The sequence below is a fragment of the Gigantopelta aegis genome, chromosome 10 (assembly GCF_016097555.1).
Source record: "Gigantopelta aegis isolate Gae_Host chromosome 10, Gae_host_genome, whole genome shotgun sequence".
Lineage (NCBI taxonomy): Eukaryota > Metazoa > Mollusca > Gastropoda > Neomphalida > Peltospiridae > Gigantopelta > Gigantopelta aegis.
The window spans coordinates 57,605,679-57,626,469 of record NC_054708.1 but is presented as its reverse complement, the minus strand read 5'-3'; the positions used below and the strand labels follow the sequence as shown (position 1 = coordinate 57,626,469).

Below are 20,791 nucleotides of genomic sequence, written 5' to 3'. Positions count from 1 at the left end.
CATCAGGCTGATGTACTGATGCTGTCTGGGCATCATCAGGCTGATGTACTGATGTCTCACCATTATCAGGCTGATGTACTGATGTTGTCTGACCATCATCAGGCTGATGTACTGATGCTGTCTGGGTATCATCAGGCTGATGTACTGATGCTGTCTGGGCATCATCAGGCTGATGTACTGATGTCTCACCATCAACAGGCTGATGTACTGATGTTGTCTGACCATCATCAGGCTGATGTACTGATGCTGTCTGGGCATCATCAGGCTGATGTACTGATGCTGTCTGGGCATCATCAGGCTGATGTACTGATGCTGTCTGGGCATCAGGCTGATGTACTGATGTTGTCTGACCTTCATCAGGCTGATGTACTGATGTCTCACCATCATCAGGCTGATGTACTGATGTTGTCTGACCATCATCAGGCTGATGTACTGATGCTGTCTGGGCATCATCAGGCTGATGTACTGATGTTGTCTGACCTTCATCAGGCTGATGTACTGATGTCTCACCATCATCAGGCTGATGTACTGATGTTGTCTGACCATCATCAGGCTGATGTACTGATGCTGTCTGGGCATCATCAGGCTGATGTACTGATGTTGTCTGACCTTCATCAGGCTGATGTACTGATGTTGTCTGACCATCATCAGGCTGATGTACTGATGTTGTCTGACCATCATCAGGCTGATGTACTGATGCTGTCTGGGCATCATCAGGCTGATGTACTGATGTTGTCTGACCTTCATCAGGCTGATGTACTGATGTCTCACCATCATCAGGCTGATGTACTGATGTTGTCTGACCATCATCAGGCTGATGTACTGATGCTGTCTGGGCATCATCAGGCTGATGTACTGATGTTGTCTGACCTTCATCAGGCTGATGTACTGATGTTGTCTGACCTTCATCAGGCTGATGTACTGATGTTGTCTGACCTTCATCAGGCTGATGTACTGATGTCTCACCATCATCAGGCTGATGTACTGATGTCTGACCATCATCAGGCTGATGTACTGATGTTGTCTGACCATCATCAGGCTGATGTACTGATGTCTCACCATCATCAGGCTGATGTACTGATGTCTCACCATCATCAGGCTGATGTACTGATGTCTCACCATCATCAGGCTGATATTGTGTAAACCTCTCAGGATTTCAGAATTCGCCATTTCAGGGGAGCTACCACTCTTGCTTCCCATCACTCCTCTGATACTAGTTCAAGGAGAGTAGGTTTTAGCTTCTAGTAGCAGTCTTTGCAATCAGCAAAATCGAGGTGAGCAATCTCATGAAGTTTCAAATAAAGTTCATTAAAACATTTTTGCAAGGCAATCAGTTTGCAACTCTCTTAAAAGTTTCCAGGCGAATGTGAAGAGGAATGCATGAGAGTAAACACTCATATTTTCTGGCAAAGATTGCCTTGGCATGTGAATTTATATAGTATCAATATGGTTCCCATTAATCTGAGTTAGGAGAGCAATAAATGATCCTCCACAAAATAGCAGCCTGCTAAAAAAAAGTTCCTTTTTTTTTAGACCTAGCAGGCAAAATAGAAATTCATCTGCTAAAACCACTGCAGTATCGCAGGCCATTTTTCAAGAGACCGATGTTTGTACGATTATGTCATCTGTTATTTAGCTTGTGAATCTGTTGTATTTTAGCTCCATAATGCTCTAAAATATACCGTAGAGGACCTCATTTTCTACATACTAAACCAAAAATTCCCCTTATTCCATGTTGTCATTATTTCCAGCAGGCTATCTTTTTTGTTTTGTTAGCAGGACATATTTCTTTTGGACTGCTATTTATAAAAAATAACAGCAGGCCATATTTTATTTCCTATTTCGAGCCCTGAAATGTCTTCAGGTCTGTTCCCTCTGATCATCAGAACCCATGGGAGACTTGGGGCAGGACGTAGCCTAGTGGTAAAGCACTTGATTGATGCACGGTCATTTGAGATCAATCCCCATCAATGGGCCCATTAGGCTATTTCTCGTCCCAGCCAGTACACCACGACTGGTATATAAAAGGCTGTGGTATGTGTTATCATGTCTGTGGGATGGTGCGTATAAAAGATCTTTGCTACTAATGGAAAAGGGTAGTGGATTTCCTCTTTAAGACTATATGTCAAAATCACCAAATGTTTGACATCCAAGAGTCGATTAATAAATCAATGTGCTCTAATGGTGTCGTTAAACAAAACAAAATTTATTCAGGGGAAACTGATTTTCCTTAACCATGGTAATGGTGGCGTAGGCAACAGATTTTCAGTTCCATGATTTTGCCAATACACTTCTAACATGCTACCAGAATACAATCGTTTCCATTAAATCTAGAGGCCTCCCGTGGCCTAGTACCATGCATTCTGACACTAGCATAGGAAGTGGAGGGAGGAAGCAATGTTTTTTTATATATTTATACATGTATTTATATATATTTATGTGTGTGTGCCCCCCCCCCCCCCCTTTTTGGCACCTTCCTACATCATAAAACACTGGCTGAAAAAATAACCTAGTTATTCACCACACTGAGTCACAGTTGTCAATACAAGGTTACCGTAGGTCATTAATTTTGATTTGTGTTGTAGATTTTTAGAGTGCATTCTTGTTTTGTTGGGTAGAATGATAAGAAGCAGCCATTAGCATATGAATACCCTTTGTCAATAATGTATTAGGTTATTTGTGTATATAACAACAGGTATTGTTAACGTCCTTGATATGTTCAATCCCCAGGATTTTTTTTTTTTTTTTTTTTTTTTTTTTTTTTTTTTTCCCCCAGACCATTAGACAGTGCCACGGTTGGGGAGCCCTGATACACCGCCTTACAATTTATCTTAAAATTAATATTCATACATGCATGCACGCACGCACGTACGCACTCGCATTACATTCTATTCTGATATATGCAGGTACAAATCAAAATAAAATAGTTTCATGTAGTATTTTGCCTGTATACTGAGGTTTAATGAGAGTTGCTTCTCTTTTCAGACCCCTTAATATAAGGAGTGGTAATATTTTAAACTCGACCAGTGATGTCATATGGTCAAGCCATCGGACATAATTCTCTGGGTAGAAGCCGGTACCGGGCTGTGAACCCAGTATCTACCAGTCTTATGTCCGATGGCTTGACCACGACACCACCAAGGCCGGATTAAGATTAACTTTAATAACTCCACATTGACCCATTGTTTCTTTGTTTTATATTATTACTTTTAGAAAGCCTGCATTGATACCTTGCCTGGATGTTAAGGACCGTCAGTTTGATGGTGTTGTTGTGGTGACAGACAGTTTCTCAAAACTGACTGACAACCTGGAATGTCTGAAAAAACCACTAGAGGAATATGCTCAGGTATGGTTTGTGACAAATTCTCTCCCTTGATTTTAGTTCTGCTACAAAGTACATGTGCTGGAAATGGTTGGTTTGTTACAGCAGATTCTTATATGTTTTACCCGTTGCTTAGTTTGTTGTGTTTTGACACCACTAGAGCACATTGATTTATCAATCATTGGCTATTGGATGTCAAACTTTTGGTAATTTTGTCTCATAAACTTCAGAGGAAACTAGCTACATTTTGCCATTGGAAAAAAATGTTTTTTTTTATAGGCACTTTCCCATAAGCAGGACAGCACATACCACAGCCATTGACATACTGATTATGAGGCACTGGTTGGAATGGGGGAGGGAAACAATTGGAGAATGTGTGCACCGAGGAGGTTCGATCCTGTGATAAAACTATACCCAGGCAAGCACTCTACCGAGTGAGATAGATACAACCCATATCCTATTACTGTCCAGGATTTAGCTCAGTGGATCCATTCAGCTGATCAAGGTTTTTCTCATTCCAAACTTCTGTCCCGGATCAGACCCCTGGCTATCCAGGAGTGGGAACCGGGACAGACATGCTTAAAACTTAAAGCTTATATAAGCATGTTAAAACAATTCAGATCAGATCATTCCAACCAGTCCACCACAACTGGTCAACAGCCATGGTACATGCTTTCCTGTCTGTGGAAAAGTGCATATAAAAGATCCCTTGCTGCATTAGAAGAAATGTAGCAGGTTTCCTCTGATGACTACGTGTCAGAATTACCAAATGATTGACATCCAATAGCCGATGATTAATTAATCAATGTGCTCTAGTGGTGTCGTTAAACAAACTTTAACTTTGGACATTGCCAAGATGTCAGGTGGAAACTTCAGCCATTGAGGGTGTGTACTCATTATATCTCACATGTTTGCATTTTAAACTGATTGATTATTTTTCTCTCAATGCTTAAATAATAAACTTATACCGTACATGTATATTTAATAATGATAACTGGATGCAATTTTATGAAAATCTATCAACAGTTTCTATAAACCAACCAATCAATGATTGACTAATAATCAGGTGAAAAATTGTTGATAAATAAATGTTGTTTATTGTTCATAGATTGATGGTTCCTGTGACTCTGAGATTGTGGTGGTAAACACTGATGTCATTCCATCAAAGCGACTGGTAGGTGTCTTAATTTAATTGTTCTCATATGTTTTGTGTTATAACAGTAATTAATTGTGGGTTCAGTTTTGACACTAGCATGACCATGATTGAATCTATTAAAAAAATTAATAAATTAAAAAATATTAAAATTAACTTTTATTATAAAGATGCACCAAAAGCTAGATCTGACCATTATTAGTACCCTACCTGTCTAATCGGAAGAGACTATCGGTTTCATCTCCATCCTTTTTGTCAGTCCTGTCAATTCGTCCATCTGTCCCACATATAGTTTTTCAGAAGTTTTTTCACAATGCCTCGAGCTATTGACCTGAAATTTTGTTGTAAAGCTTTATCATACACTATTACAGATGAAGTTTGACTTTCATGATGATTTACCCATTTTTGACAGAGTTAAACTTAGGAGATATGAAAAAGAAATTTCCAGGTCTATTTTTCACAATGCCTTGATATATTGAGCTGACATTTTGTGTATATATTATTACAGATGAAGTTGGACTTTCATGATGATTTACCCATTTGATGATTTGTTTCGCAGTGCCTCAGTCCCCAGCTGAAATTTTGTGTATAGCTTTATCATGTTCTGTTACAATAAAGTTTGACTTTCATAGCAATTTACCCATTTTCAACTTTGGTTATACGAAAAAAAATTGTGCCTGGTAGGGAACATGTATTGGTTAAGTAGTACTCTCAGAATATGTTTTTCTTACACTGTAGTATAGTATAAATTATATAATTATTATTGAAATAGTGGTCTGTATAAATTATAATAAAGTAAGATTGTTCTTTGCTCTTTTCATGTTCTAAGGAGCGGTATGTAGCCCAGTGGTAAAGCGCTTGTTTGATATGTGGTCGGTCTGGGGTCGATCTCCGTCGGTGGGCCCATTGGGCTATTTCTCTTACAGCCAGTGCATCACGACTGGTATATCAAAGGCTGTGGTATGTGCTATCCTGTCTGTCGGATGGTGCATATAAAAGATTCTTTGCTACTAATGAAAAAAATATAGCAGGTTTCCTCTTTATGACTGTGTCAAAATGACCATATGTTTGACATCCAATAGCCGATGATTAATAAATCAATGTGCTCTAGTGGTGTTGTTAAACAAAACAAACTTTTCATGCTTTAATACGGACTTCTCCTATTCATGGCTTTGTCTTCATCTTTATCTGTGTCTGTGTCCTTGCTTTGTTTACAACAGCTTAACCATGAATACAGTACTAAAATAACTCATTTCAGATCTACGCACCTACTGGACCCTTGAATCGGGATTATGATGATGTTCGGAGGTTTAGTGATGCAGCGGTTAAGGGCATCAAAAGGTAAGCTTCTAAAGGATTTATTTGTGTTCAAAACACTGCCCACCACCATCTGTGCATTTCTCATTCCAGTCAGTGCACCACGACTGGTTTATCAAAGGCCATGGTATGTGCTATCCTGTCTGTGGGATGGTGCATATAAAATATCCCTTGCTACTAATGAAAAATATAACAGGTTTTCTCTCTAAGACTATACGTCAAAATTACCAAACGTTTCGCATCCAATAGCCGATGATTAATAAATCAGTGTGCTCTAGTGGTGTCGTTAAACAAAACAAACGTCAATTATCACTATCTGTGTTACAATAAATATCATTTCAACTGTTTAGTTCTAATTAATTTTTCTTGCTTAACTGATACAATGAAACCCCTCAAAACTGGACCCTTCAATAAAGTGAAATTTTCTCAAACCAAACTTTTTCCAGTCCCTTTTCAAGATATCAGTTCAGAACAGAACCTTTCTAAATCGGATGCACTGTAAAAACCAGATGTGTTATTTGGTCTCTTTAATATCGGGTTTTCAGGTGTTTTCACAGTGTTTTACATGTTGTGTGCTATATTTACTTTCAGAGCCCTCAAGGCTGGCTGCAAGAACCCTCTTCTTGTGTGGCCCATTGATGACAGCTTCCCCCGCGCTGGTTTAGTGGCCATTCTCGGTTCTTTGCAGGCTCTTTATGTGGTTTGTTACTGTAGTTTCATATGTATATTTCAATTATTATTATTATCAAGTGGTTTAACGTGTCCATGTACCACTATGGTTTCGAACATGCCTATCCCGAGTCCAGCCTCTGATGGGATCGGGGGTCTAACTCGGGACAGGGATTTCCTGAATTTGCTAAGGCTAATTTAGAAATTTAAAATATTAAAACCGTATATTTCAAGAGCAGATCTAAGGGGATCGAATAACATGGGGCTCTGGTCCATCAGTGTTTGATAAATGTTTGTGAAAGTCACTAGCCCTCACGGAAGCTTTGACTATAGTGCCCTATGTATTATGGTAATACCATATTTAAATGTAGAGTTTTTCTATCTTGCATAAATACAAAGATGCTTTTAAGTATCAATGTGAAATAGGTTTTTTTCTGATCTGGCAGATCTCATGGGTTCAAGGAGTCTGTTTTACAATTTTTAACCTTCCACACACAAATTCTAGATCTTTTCTTGCAAATTACACTTGTTCTTTAACACTTGTAATATATGGGTGGCATGTAGCCCAGTGATAAAGTGTCTGCTTGATGCGCAGTCGGTCTGGGATCGATCCCTGTTGTTGGTCTCATTGGGCTACTACTCGTTAAAGCCAGTGCACCATGACTGGTACATCAAAGGCTGTGGTATGTGCTATCCTGTCTGTGGGATGGTGCATATCAAAGATCCCTTGCTACTAATGGAAAAATGTAGCAGATTTTCTTTCTGAGACTTTATGTAAAAATTACCAAATGTTTGACATCCAATAGCTGATGATTAATAAATCTATGTGCTCTAGTGGTGCTGTTAAACAAAACCAACTTTATATCACTATAACTGTATACTCGGTTAATATTTATCTAGTTAAATATGTTCATAATTATTATCTAGGCAAAATGGCAATTGAATATTAGTATACTGTACACTTGACCACTGATAAATAATGAGAATAATATGTAGGCCTACATGACTAAACTGGAATTTATTACTTTAGTTGTCCGAAGACAAATTACTGGTAGTTTCTTTTGATCTTAACATCTGGAATTTTCAAATAATATATCTTAGTCAGTGGGATTTAGCTTATCTTTTGATATCATAATTTATCAGCACGAGTTAATAAAAGTATGAATGAGTGCTGGTAAATTATTATATTACAAGATATTCTTTTTATCATTCATTATCATTCTTTCCATTTGCGACAATTGTAAACATGTCAGTAATGTGGGTTGAATGTCACTATATTTGGCAGCAGTAGACTTATTAATAGAACGACAGTGGCGTGACATCACTAATGATAGGTTTAGCGTAGAAACATACACATTGACGTAACAAAAATAAGCAATATCTCCTAGGAGAATATCACTGGAGATATCGCAAAAGATCTTGACCTGTGATCAGAGATTCATTACCATTTCAGCCTCTAGAAATACGGGAAGCTCTCCCAGACAAGGCACAGAAGGCAGACAAGCTAGGGATCTGGGGTAACAACGAAAAAAAATTAAAGTGTGGCATTATAGTGGCCAATGCCATTGAAGATGGGAGGTTTGTCAATTTACTAATGCCACAGAATCTTCTATTTGTTATACATGTACATATATTAGTGTTCAAGATTAAAAATTTTGGTCAGTATCCCAGTTGGATACTAACATTTCAAAATCTGGTATCCCACCTGAGAATTTAGTATTATATGGCATCCCGGTGGGATACTGGGTTCTTGAAGTCTGGTATCCAAAATTAAATTCTGGTATCCCCGGGATATTGGGATGCCGTTAATCTCGAACACTGCATATACAGTAGAATCTCATTGGCTCGAACGCCCAATGGTCGAACCTACCGGTATTCTCGAACCAATGTTTAGAAGTTATATGTGATAAAAACTTACTAAAATAATATGACATTAGCAAATAATTACCACAATTCTACTGTCCCTTAATTCATTTTGTTGAGTACATTTTAAATATGCAAGTGATACTACTAAAGGTACCTGTGTTGAAACCAAAATCTACTGATCAATATACTTTAAATTGCACATATATGCACTGGCGTATCCGGGTAGCCAGGGATTGGGCACAAGAGGACCTTGCCTTCTCGAATATACCTCTTTTTTCACAATACAACTTTTATAATGCATGTCACCCCATAAAATGTGTAAAAACAGTGCCCTCTATCTCCACTCCACCCCCAGTAAACAATCTTGGCTACCCTAATATATATATATATATATATATATATATATATATATATATATATATATATATATGCCCCGTTGGGCTTTGTTGACTAATTGGATATTGGCATGGATGGGAAAGAAATATTTAAAGGCATGCCAGCACATGATATTTTTAATGCCTTCCAGCCTATACTTGAACAGACAAAAACGATTCCTAATAAAACTCGCCATTTTATTGACACTGGTACTCAAACGTGTTATTCTTAGTAATACACTGTAGGCAAAACGCAAATGGTCAACAGTCAAATTTACAAAATTAGATTTCATTGTTGATAATGTAAACATTTTGTAATAAAACATTTATCTGATAAAAACAATGTATCGATTTACTCAGGCAACACATATAACATGTGGTACTGTGCATTTTATTTTACCAGCAAAACGTAGGGTGTCTCGTGGCATTTGAAATAAAATAAATGTGTTAATTAGAAATCCCCAATTTTGTAGAAAGTAAAGTTTGTATTTTTAAATTTTGTCTTAAACAAATTTCAACCTCAGGTGAACTGTAGATGCATTGCAATTGTACATTAAATGGAATTAATTTACTGGGATAGTTTTAACATGCTAACATGCTAATTATTAGAGTGATTATAAAAGTGTTTTGGTCATGTTGGATTCTGGCTTTATGTTCTACTTGTAGTATTAGTACACACATGAGAAGGGCTGGTAGGTGTTTTACTATGGCTAGTGAATTGTTAAAATCACCTATTCCATGTTCAGTGAATTGTTTTTTAAATCCTCAAACTGTAGGTGTTTGTGGCTTGTGGATAGTTGTGTATCAAGTTTTAACTCTTATTTTTGTTCCCCTAAGAATTTAATATGGTGCAGGTGGGATGGTGTGTGTGTCCCGTGATCATGACTGTGGATCTACAAAACAAAGCTGGCTATGACACAGCACAACTCGAAACGAATCCGGCAAATGATATCTTGAAATCTGAGCTGGATTATTGTCACATCTTAAGCCAGTGTCTTTCCGCAACGTTAATTTTCAATCCAGACCCCGGCAACTTGATCTGGAAGTTGTTTAAACCATAGTTATCATATGTCCTCTCTGTAAGGTATTTCAACACTTGGTCTGTAAAATGCAAAAGGAAAATTGTTGCCGGCATAGTGGCTGCTTCAACAAAACAGCGACACAGTATCATTCATATGCACTTCCCCATTGACAGGAAAGTACATACCACAATCTTTAATGTACCAGTCCTGGGCACTGGTTGAAGTAAGATAAAAGGCGATAAGTCCACTTTTAATTTGTTAATTGAATAAAGATTGTTGATTAAAATATTTAATAAATTGATGTTATAATAATGATAACAGTGAATGCCATTAAGTACAATAAGACCAGGTGTAAAAAATATCTAAATAGTTTAATGCATTCGTCATCAGCATTGATCTGGTGCGTGATTAAGTATAATGTTTGTCTAATGCACTCGTAGAATGATATACATGTACACACACACATTTTATTTAAACACACTATAGCAGTAACCACTTTGTTATAATACCAGAGATCCCTCATCATTGGAACATCTGAAATGTTACAATTATTCCAGTTAATGTAGTAATATCTAGATATTTTAGCCCAGAAAATATGAATGTGCATACATTTCAATTACTACAATGAACAATATTTATTAGTAGTATGCATATTTATTTTATGCCATTTATATAAAGGGGTCACTTCTTTTAACCAATTAGTTATAATATGAACTACCATGAACGGACTCCGATTTAAAGATAAATACTTGACCTTTATCTACTAATTCATGTTCAACTATATGTCAAATATTATATAATGTCTATAAAATATACATTGACTAGAAAAGTTACAATCTTGTGATGATGCATTTGAAATAATATAAACTAATTTCCCTCTATGCTAAATAAATTAAAATATTTTATTGCGTATGGTCATAAAACATTTATCATCTTTGGGCCAGCATCCTTTTTACAATAAACAATTCCCAGGCATTTTCATTTTAAATTGCAACTTAAATTAATTTTTTATATAATATTCAAATTGTCTACAAAATACAGACATAGCTAGATCATAATTTTTAACCAAGGTTGTTGCATATGGGAGCCATGTTTGAAAAAAAGAAAGAAAGAAAGAAAGAAAGGAATTTTATATTTAATGACACACTCAACACAACTACAGGTATGTGGTGTCAGACATGTGGTTAATGACCACAAATATATTTTAGAGAGGAAACTACGGGCAACTATTTTTTTTATTAGCACTAAGGGATCTTTAATATATGCATCATCCCACAGACAGGATAGTACATATCATGGTCTGTAACACCAGTTATGAAGCACTCGCTGGAACGAGAAATAGTCTAATGATTCCACTAACAGGGATTGATCCTAGACTGACCGTACACCAGGCCAGCACTTTACTACTGGGCTATGTCCTGCCCCCGGCAAATTAATTTAGTTATATTATTTTTTCTCTAATACACATAGTAACTATTCAGACTAAAATAAGGGAAAACAACTTTCCTGTTTAACTAGTTTCTCTGTCTCTGTTCAGTTAATATTTTCTTAACTGCGTGTTTCTTCTGTAGAACTAAATGAACTCTGCAATCACTTCTGATAAACTATTTACATAACCAGCATTTATTCAGCAACTAGTTAACAACACACACATTTTACCACATTCCAGATGTCTAAGAACTAAACACTTCCAGCCCACACACCCCACACACCCCACCACCATGTCTGCAGTCCATTTCAGATTATCACAAACGGACTGGTCACCGTGATGCGTGAACAGTTAATTCTAGCTACCTCAGCCAGAATTGTTATTTCTTTGTAAGCCAAAACACCCAGCCAGAGATAGTTTACATAAAACACCTTCACTGGATGTAAACACTTAGAGCTGGCATATGTCATTAGCCTGTCATGCGGTATGGCACATAGGATTCAATCTTCTCAGACATTTTACAGCCCACCACAATCCAGTGTTGTGAGCTAACGTGTTATGTCTGTCAGCTATAGGTGATACTACAAACTTCTAGAGAGACAGAATAAGGTAGTGCTGAAAACATGGTTTTTGCCTTTTGTGGAAATGAACATAAAAGATAATTGGTTTGGGTTCTGTTCCATAAAAGCATAAATAAATGATTGGTTTGAATGAGACATTGTGAAATGATAGTACACATTCCCATGATGCTGACAAGATGATTAACTCATTTTTGTATAATTCACCATATAATGGGTTCTGGCACTAACCCCTCAATATATGTCTGTATATTAAACGTGTTTCTGATCATTCTAATATTTGTATTAGTTTAAATTTCATTTTATTTCCTAAAAATAATAATTTTCTTACGTATGAAATTATTTGAAGACAAAATCCAGTTTGAGCGTCTTACAAATATTAAGATGACCAGAAATACATTGAATATACAGACACTGATATTCCAAATAAGAAAATATGTTTAATATGCAAGTTTAATCATAGAAATATTTTATTAGTTGGAAACATCTTACAATGGAGCAAACTCAGGAATGTCCCTTTAATAAAAATGTCTATACTTTGTTTTTTGATAGAATTGTCACACGTGACATTGGCGGCTCTGACCCAGAACGAATGGCTGCTCCAAGGGTACAGGAATATATTGAACATGTCTTCAAGGATACCTGTATCAAGGTAGGTGCACTACAACTTCATTTATCTTAGTGTACTATATAGAGGATACTCCCCGAGTGTCTTGTGATATCATAATTTATCAGCACGAGTTGATAAAAGTATGAAATCCAAGACTTGCCAAGCATTTTTATACTTTTATCAACGAGTGCTGATAAATTATGATATCCATTATCATTCTTTTCATTTGCGACACTTGTAGACAATATTAGTAATGTGGGTTGAATGTCACTATATTTGGCAGCGGTAGACTCGTTAACTAGCAGAACGGTAGTGGCGTGACATCATTAATAATAGGTTTAGCGCTGAAACAAACACAGTGACATAACAAAATATTATTTTGTGATTAAAATTTGACCAATCAAGATTATAAGAAGCGATATCTCCTACAAAAGCCTTTAATGGATAATAAATATAAGTATGCCCCCTTCTCCCATTTAGATGCTCATAGATGTTTCATAATGTTGAATATTTTCAAACTAACATAAAATACATGTGTTCTTGAACATAACATGTACAGAAGTAAGAATTCCCTCAAACCAAATGTTTTTGATAATCCCATTTTAACTACCAGTACAGAATACAACCTCTTTAATCCGGACATCCCTTAAAACTGGACTTTTTACTTGGTCCTAGGGTGGGACGTAGCCCAATAGTAAAGCACTCGCTTGATGCATAGTCAGTTTAGGATCGATCCCCGTCGATGGGCCAATTGGGCGATTTCTTATTCTAGCTAGAGCACCACGACTGATATATCAAAGGCTGTGGTATGTGCTATCCTATCTGTGGGATGATGCATAGAAAAGATTCCTTGTTACTATTGGACAGTTGTAGCGAGTTTTCTCTCTAAGACTGTCAAAATTACCAAATGTTTTAAATCCACTAGCCAATGATTAATAAATTAATGTGCTGTAGTGATGTCGTTAAACACTTTTTCTTGGTCCCATGAATGTCTGGTGTAGAGGGGTTCACCGTAATTGTAAGAATTAGCAGATATTTTGCCGATTTGTTTATAGGAAATATTTCTTTGTATGCAGATTGATGTTATTTCTGATGAGAAAACACTTAAAAAGGAATACCCACTGCTGGCTGCCGTAAACCGCGCTGCAAAAGGTAAGGCTTGTTCTGGAAATGATCATGTAGGGGAGGCTGTTGGCCGTTTAAAGGGAGCTATCATCTTGCTCCCCATCTCTTCCCTGAGACCAGTTGAAGGATGATAATTGTTAGCTCCCATTAGCAATGTGAATTTATGTGGTATCAAGCACTCGCCTGATGCACGATCGATCCCTGTCAGTGCTGCTAATGGGAAAGAGTAGCCCATGAAGTGGCAACAGCGAGTTTTCTCTCTCAATATCTGTGTGGTCCTTAATCATATGTCGACCCATATAACCATAAGTAAAATGTGTTGAGTGCATTTCCTTCCTTCCTTGTATGGTATCTTTAATGGCTCTCCACAATCTAAATTAGGGGAGCAATTAATCACTCCCCTCAGTTTTTTTCACGGTGAGGTCTGTACTAAGTATTTTATACCAGGCTGGTCTGCTGTAACCGTTTCAGACACAACTTTAGAATTTGTTTGAAGGATACTCTTTCATTTTGACATTTTGATTAAGGGCTGTTTCATTTACCGTAAGGCTCTCCTTAAAACTAAAACGGTGATACAAACTAGTGTAATTTAGTAACTATTCCTAAGACCAGTGCTGTACCTGGTATATAACTTTGGTCTCTTCAGTCGTCAGATATTTAAAAATTACATGTATTTGAAATAAACAGTGTGTTTCGAATGGGACTAATAGGAGACCCTTATGGCACAACATCACCATTTGTCATGCTCTTACTTGGTTTTAGTTCCTCATAAAAAAAAAAAAAAAAATACAAAATCCTGATATGCCTTTTGAAATCTGTCTTTGATGATTACTGTGTAGTATTTAAATAACCCATTATAATATTTAGTACTAACTGATAACAGCTGTACAAGTGGTATACTGCCACCTGCACAACAGCAACACAAGCCGGTGCTTTGGCATGATGGTCGCTAACTGAAAATGTTCATGGTAACCAGTATTTATTTTAACCAGAATATATAAAGAGTTCAGGCACAAAAAACGATAAATGCATTAATTAGTAATTTTCTGCAAAAGAAGTTTTTATGTTGAAATAAGTAACGTAAATAAAGGAGAGAATGTCAAAAGACGAGTATGAAAATCAGAACATAACGCCTTGAACTGAGTAATGATCATAGTAGAAGTCTGTTTTTGGATAAAATGGTGTTTATCGGCTTTTGTGCCTGAACTCTTCATATTCTGACATAGAAATTATATTGGACTGCATGAAGTAATTAATGGTATGCAGTGGCGTAGCGTGGGTTGCCAGCACCCGGGGCAAGGCAAGTATTGTGCTCCCTAACCAGTGGACCATTAGGACTCCCCGAATCCCTTCCACCAGTCTAGAATTTTGTGCCCAGGGCAACCACCCTGGTGGCCCCACGCATGCTACACCACTGATGGTATGCAGTCTTATATGAAATGACCCTTAAACAAGATGGTCACAGGTCATGGGAGTCTAATCTAGCATATATATTGTTATTAAAAAACATTTAAACACTGCATATAGTGAGACATTTAATTAATGAATGAATAAAATAGTGTATGTTTTTATTTACAGGTGTTGAACGACATCAGGGGAGAGTAATTTGGCTGGAATACGAAGGTGAAGGTCCCATTGAAAAGACACTCTTTCTTGTCGGGAAGGTGAGAATCAGTATCGGAGGTGCAGAAATTGAAAATATTTAACTAGCCCACTGGACCAGAATCAATTAAAATTTATTAACCCGCAATAATTTCTACTAGTCCACCAGTCTATAGAATAATATATTATTAACAATATTATAATATACAGTGTCTTCACTTAAATGATATATATAGATTTATTATATACATAGTAATGAAATATATAGATCTATGGAAACCATAAAAGTGATATCCGGTGAAAAGTCATATTTTTACTGTATTTTAGCTACAGTGAAAATATAGAAATTGTATTTACTTTTTTGTAAAAGTGCATGATTAAATTATCTCCCTTTGTCTTGTTTCTTCGTATTTAAGTTTGATGATTACCAATGCATCTGATCGTATTTGAAAAATTAAAAAATGTAATTTAAAAAATATTATGTAAAAAAACGTACAAATAAAATAATGAAAAATGTAAAATTTAATAGCATTGATAAACTACCAAATCCATTAAAGCATGGGGTTTCTTTTTTCATTGGAGGGGAAGACCAACATCTATTTTTATGAAAAGTAAAAGTAGGGCAGAACCAGGAACACTCCACCCCAACTACTATTTTAAGAACAACATGTTTGTTATGAAAGTTTCTATGCATCAACATAGGTAAACTGTGTATCGCTTGAATATTGGGGCAGGACTTAACCCAGTGGTAAAGCGTTTGCTTGATGTGCGGTCGGTCTGGGATCGATCCCAATCAGTGGGTCCATTGGGCTATTTCTTGCTCCAACCAGTGCACCACAACTAGTATATTAAAGGCTGTAATGTGTGTTATCCTGTCTGGGATGGTGCATATAAAAGATCCCTTGCTGCTACTTGAAAAGAGTAGCCCATGAAGTGGCAACAGCGGGTTCCCTCTCAGTATAGGTGTGGTCCTTAACCATATGTCCGACACCATATAACCATAAATACAATGTGTTGAGTTCATCGTTAAATAAAACATTTCCTTCCTTTCCTTTTCGGTTGAATATTGTACATACGGTAAATGATTATTGAACTTCAGGGTATCACCTATGACACTGGTGGAGCAGACATCAAGGCTGGTGGGGTGATGGCTGGCATGCATCGGGACAAGTGTGGAGCAGCCACTGTGGCTGGATTCATGAAGGTAAGTCCAGAGGAAAACTCGGCCAGTTACTGTGGCTGGATTCATGAAATCCAGAAGAAACCTCTGCCAGTTATCAGTCTTTATTTAAATATATTCCAGATGGGGACTGAAATCAGGGCATTCTTGTGTAAAATGAAAAAATGGAGGTACAGAGTACTAGAAAATTATATTTTAGTAATAAATAGCCATGTATAGAGATGGAGTTTTTGGGGGCTTTTTCTTCCGATTTCAGCTCTGTGTGTGTGTGTGTGTGTGTGTGTGTGTGTGTGTGTGTGTGTGTGTGTGTGTGTGAAATGATTTTCACAAAGTAGACTGGATTTGATCTGAAATTCTGAAAAATTAACTTATTTAGGTATATTATAGAAGTGTCAGCTTTTAAAGATCATTTCAGTTTTTATTTTTAAACAAGTTTCATATCCCTTCTGTTTGTATATTCGGGCCAGTTCATGGTTTAAGGATGTGGGGGGACGGGGAGAATGCACATGGTTAGAGGTTAGGTTAATTCATTAAACTAGAAAACAACTGGATTTTTTCAGTAGATTATAGATGTTTTTCTTATACATAGTGTGTTACAATGAACAATTTTCCTCAAGCATTTCTCGCCCTATATTTTACATTATTCTCTTTATAGTCAATGCTATTCTAATTATGTTTACACTGGGCAAATGCCAAAGTTATTATAAAAGCAATAATAATACTGGAATGTAAATTGTCCGACTGTATACCTGATTGTTTGTGTGTCTGTTAACAGACGGTGTGTATTCTGAAGCCGAAAGGTCTCAAAGTTGTCGCTGGTTTGGCCGTGGTCAGGAACAGTGTGGGGTCAGGTGAGATTAGTGTTTAATCATTTCTTTGTCAACTTCTTTTGAGTGCTCGCCTGAGGTGCTTGCATCGCAGGATCAAACCACCTCGGTGGATCCATTCAACTGATTGGGTTTTTTCTTCATTCCAACTAGTGCACCACAACTGGTCAAATGCTGTTATACCAGAATGTCATAGTGTAAATATCTTGTATACAGAATGCTACATTACATTATGAATATCTTATATATCAGAATGTTATAAATTATTATAAATAGAATGCTATATGGTAAATATACATTATATATTATGATGTTATATTGTTAGTATTTTATACACTAGAATTCTATATTGTTATTATGTTATATCCCAGAATGCTATATGATGAATATTTTATGAGAATGTTATATTATGAATGTTGTTATATCCCAGAATGCTGTAATGTTCTGTATATCAGAATGTTATATTATGAATATGTTATATCCCAGAATGCTATGTTTCTGATGAGATCATCACGTCGCGGGGGGGTGTTCGAGTGCGTGTTGGTAACACGGATGCTGAAGGAAGGATGGTGATGACAGACGTACTTTGTAGGAGCAAGGAACTCGTAAGTTCTACATCATAATTCACTTCACTGTAAACTGACTCATAGTGATTTTTAGTGTTTTACCGTAGTTCACAAGGCCTATTCCACAATTATATAGAGCTTGAGAGACAGGATTATTTAGTGTGTTTGTTTCCATTCCATATACCTATTTGTAAGTTATGGGATGAGATTTGTATTACATAATTGCTAAGTGGCATCAACACTTGGTGTACATTTATTGGATGTTAAATAACCGGTCATTATAATAATGTCCTAGGCGGCTGTTTACGCTAAAATAAATATACTTAAATATGAGATGTTTCCATCAATGTTGGAACTGAACTGATATCAATTTTCTGTTAATGTATTTGCTTTCTAACTTATATATAGGTTATAAATATTAGCTTTGTCATTAAAGTTACTGTGTCATGTTCCAGGCTGTTGAAGCTGTCAATCCTCAGATTTTCACCATCGCTACACTGACTGGACATTCAATCCGAGCTGTTGGACCCAACTACACAGTACGTTACACCCCAGTCTCATCTTGTTATTATCGTCATATTACGTGATGGGGCTATAAATAAATATGCAGGTTGTTTAATTTTTTTGTCATCAGAATATATAAATATCACTTACTTCAGACAGTTGATTTCATTAGAATATTTCAGTTACAAATTGAAATCTGCCAAATGAGAGGCATCATCTATAGGTTCCGAAAATTTGATGATTATTATAACCAAACCCATATGAACGCAGAATATCTGGGAAAAAATCAATCAATCAATCGATGGAATGGCTGAGTGAGTGAGTGAGTGAGTGAATGAATGAATGGAATGTGAATGAATAAGTGAGTGAATGAATGAATGAATGGAGTGTGTGTGAGTGTGAATGAACAATCAAACAAAATATGACACTCCGGCATGAAAAATATACTGCTGAACTGAGGCCCAATTCACTAATCTCTCGCAACTTTGCGATCTCGCAGTGCAATGCTAAAAGACTTGCAAAGAGGATGCTTTGTTGTCTAACAGAGCCTAGGAGACCTTTGTCAAACATTGATATTTAATATTGACAGAATTTCAAAAACAGTACCTTCAAGATTTAAATATATTAATTTGAAATATCTTCTGGGTTTTTTCAACCAGTGTATCCTTGACAATGGACCAGCTAAGAAGATGAATAATGCTCAGAAAATTCAGGAAGTTGGTGACGAGTTTGGTGATCCATTTGAAATATCAACACTGCGACGAGATGTAAATATAATTATTTATTATAACAGTCATTGGTAGAATGTTAAAAATGTAATTTACAGTGCATTTTATGTTTGGGTTTGAAAAACAAATATTAATAAGTCATCAGAAAAACGGATCTTTTAATCATTTGTGTACAAATTTTAAATAGATAATTAAGATAGAATTAATGAATTTGATTCCTGTATTTATATGAGTAGGTTCATTCCCATATAGGGTGTGCACAGTGTTTGTGTGCACCGCACTATAAAAAATATATAAACACATTAGGTTGAGTTTTTAATTTGTTATTGAAGGTACACTTTTTAAAAAACTAACAAAAAACATACACTTTAGGAAATCCTTCACATTTTTTCTCTTAGGTTTAGTAGTTGCGATTTCTAAGCATGTGTCCATACCTCTTAAAACATTTATCAAACAGGTCATCATTAAAATATGGTATTTTAGAAATATATTCTACAAACTAGCCGACAGAACTTTGAAACTGCCATAACCTAGTAACAGGGCAACACACAGTAAAAAGTAATCTTTTTTCCTGCAGGACTACGACTTCGTCAAGGGTCCGTCCGAGTATGAAGATCTTCTGCAGGCTAACAACCAGCCTTCAACAATGACCGCCAGAGGTCACCAGATGCCTGCAGCATTCATGATCGGGGCGTCGGGGATGGACAAGCATGGGATCGACTCAGGCAAACCACTACCCTACACACACCTCGACATTGCCGGGTCCAGTGGGCCGTACCCCGGAGTCCCCACGGCTAACCCCCTTGTCGCACTGATCGGTCACTTCGTGGTGCCAAGGATATGCCCAGGATGTAACAAATGAGCTCGTCGATGAAAGTTCCAGTTTTCAACAGCAATGTTAATATTTGTTGAGAACAAAATAGTGCCATTATTCAGACTGATGCTTCGATTCTTTGGACTGCACATTCTTGCTTTGGGCACCTATCCATTGACTTTATGCTTCCTGCTTATTCCCTTCTTTTGTTTTTTTTAACATCCGTGCTACTATACACTGAACCATTCTTACTAAAGTAGGCATATAGGTTGTAGAAATAATTATTGCTTAGTGTTATGTGAGATGTCTGATTAATGATTTATACTTGAAGATTGTTTTGTTTCTTACATTTACGAAATAATTTTTAAAGGAATACACAAATTATATAGCACAACTACATGCCGCTTTATTATTCAATTAAAAGTTCCAAACACTGTGATATTTATAAAACTAGTCCTTCATTTACAAATAATTAAATTTCCGTTAGTCATTACAATGTAAAGTCATCCCAATGGTCCATACGTAGCAACAGGAGTTTGTTCATTTATCGATGAACGTGAAAATTAAGTCGTATGGGAACGTCATTTTATATGGGCAAGTGGTCTTTTTAAGCGTTATTGTTTATGGACCAAAATAAAGTGTGAACTTTTAGTGTTATTATTAGCAAGTATGATTCAAATTTAGTTATAAGTATTGTGTGGGGTTTTTTTTTTTAACCCTGATGAAAAAAATTAATAATCTGCAAACTTATGTGAGAACGGTTTTGCCGATTCAGTTTGCAGATTATTTATTTTGTTCATACCCTGATGAACGTAAAAGAAATACGACAATCCTTAAATATTTTTGGATGTTTATCCCAAGTGACAATGTTCTACAGTACCAATTAAAGGTTTAGATAAAAGTTCCTGAAAGTGCATCCAACTAACAATGACAAGAAAAAGTGCTTTTCAGCATTTTTATTTCTAGTAAATGTCCTTGTTGGCTATCAACAGTACATAGTCATATTTGTTAGAAATATAAAATTATTTTCATCTATTTTTGTAATAAATAAAAGATTCATCTATACAAACATATTTGGATATGTGTATTAAAGGGTTCATGAGCA

At 36.3% G+C, this 20,791-nt stretch overlaps 1 protein-coding gene across 1 annotated transcript in view; it reads left to right on the top strand.

The window, feature by feature from the left end:
- The window catches only part of LOC121382872 (putative aminopeptidase W07G4.4), a 25,242-nt gene extending 4,451 nt beyond the window's left edge, over positions 1–20,791 (top strand). The window contains exons 2-15 of the mRNA XM_041512542.1: positions 3,214–3,346; positions 4,431–4,496; positions 5,734–5,816; positions 6,384–6,492; positions 7,915–8,039; positions 12,283–12,382; positions 13,417–13,492; positions 15,044–15,129; positions 16,167–16,271; positions 17,023–17,098; positions 17,561–17,679; positions 18,096–18,179; positions 18,804–18,911; positions 19,450–20,791. Of these exons, the coding sequence (XP_041368476.1) occupies positions 3,214–3,346; positions 4,431–4,496; positions 5,734–5,816; positions 6,384–6,492; positions 7,915–8,039; positions 12,283–12,382; positions 13,417–13,492; positions 15,044–15,129; positions 16,167–16,271; positions 17,023–17,098; positions 17,561–17,679; positions 18,096–18,179; positions 18,804–18,911; positions 19,450–19,734 (1,555 nt within the window). The 3' untranslated portion in view covers positions 19,735–20,791. The remainder of the gene's footprint in view (positions 1–3,213; positions 3,347–4,430; positions 4,497–5,733; positions 5,817–6,383; positions 6,493–7,914; positions 8,040–12,282; positions 12,383–13,416; positions 13,493–15,043; positions 15,130–16,166; positions 16,272–17,022; positions 17,099–17,560; positions 17,680–18,095; positions 18,180–18,803; positions 18,912–19,449) is intronic.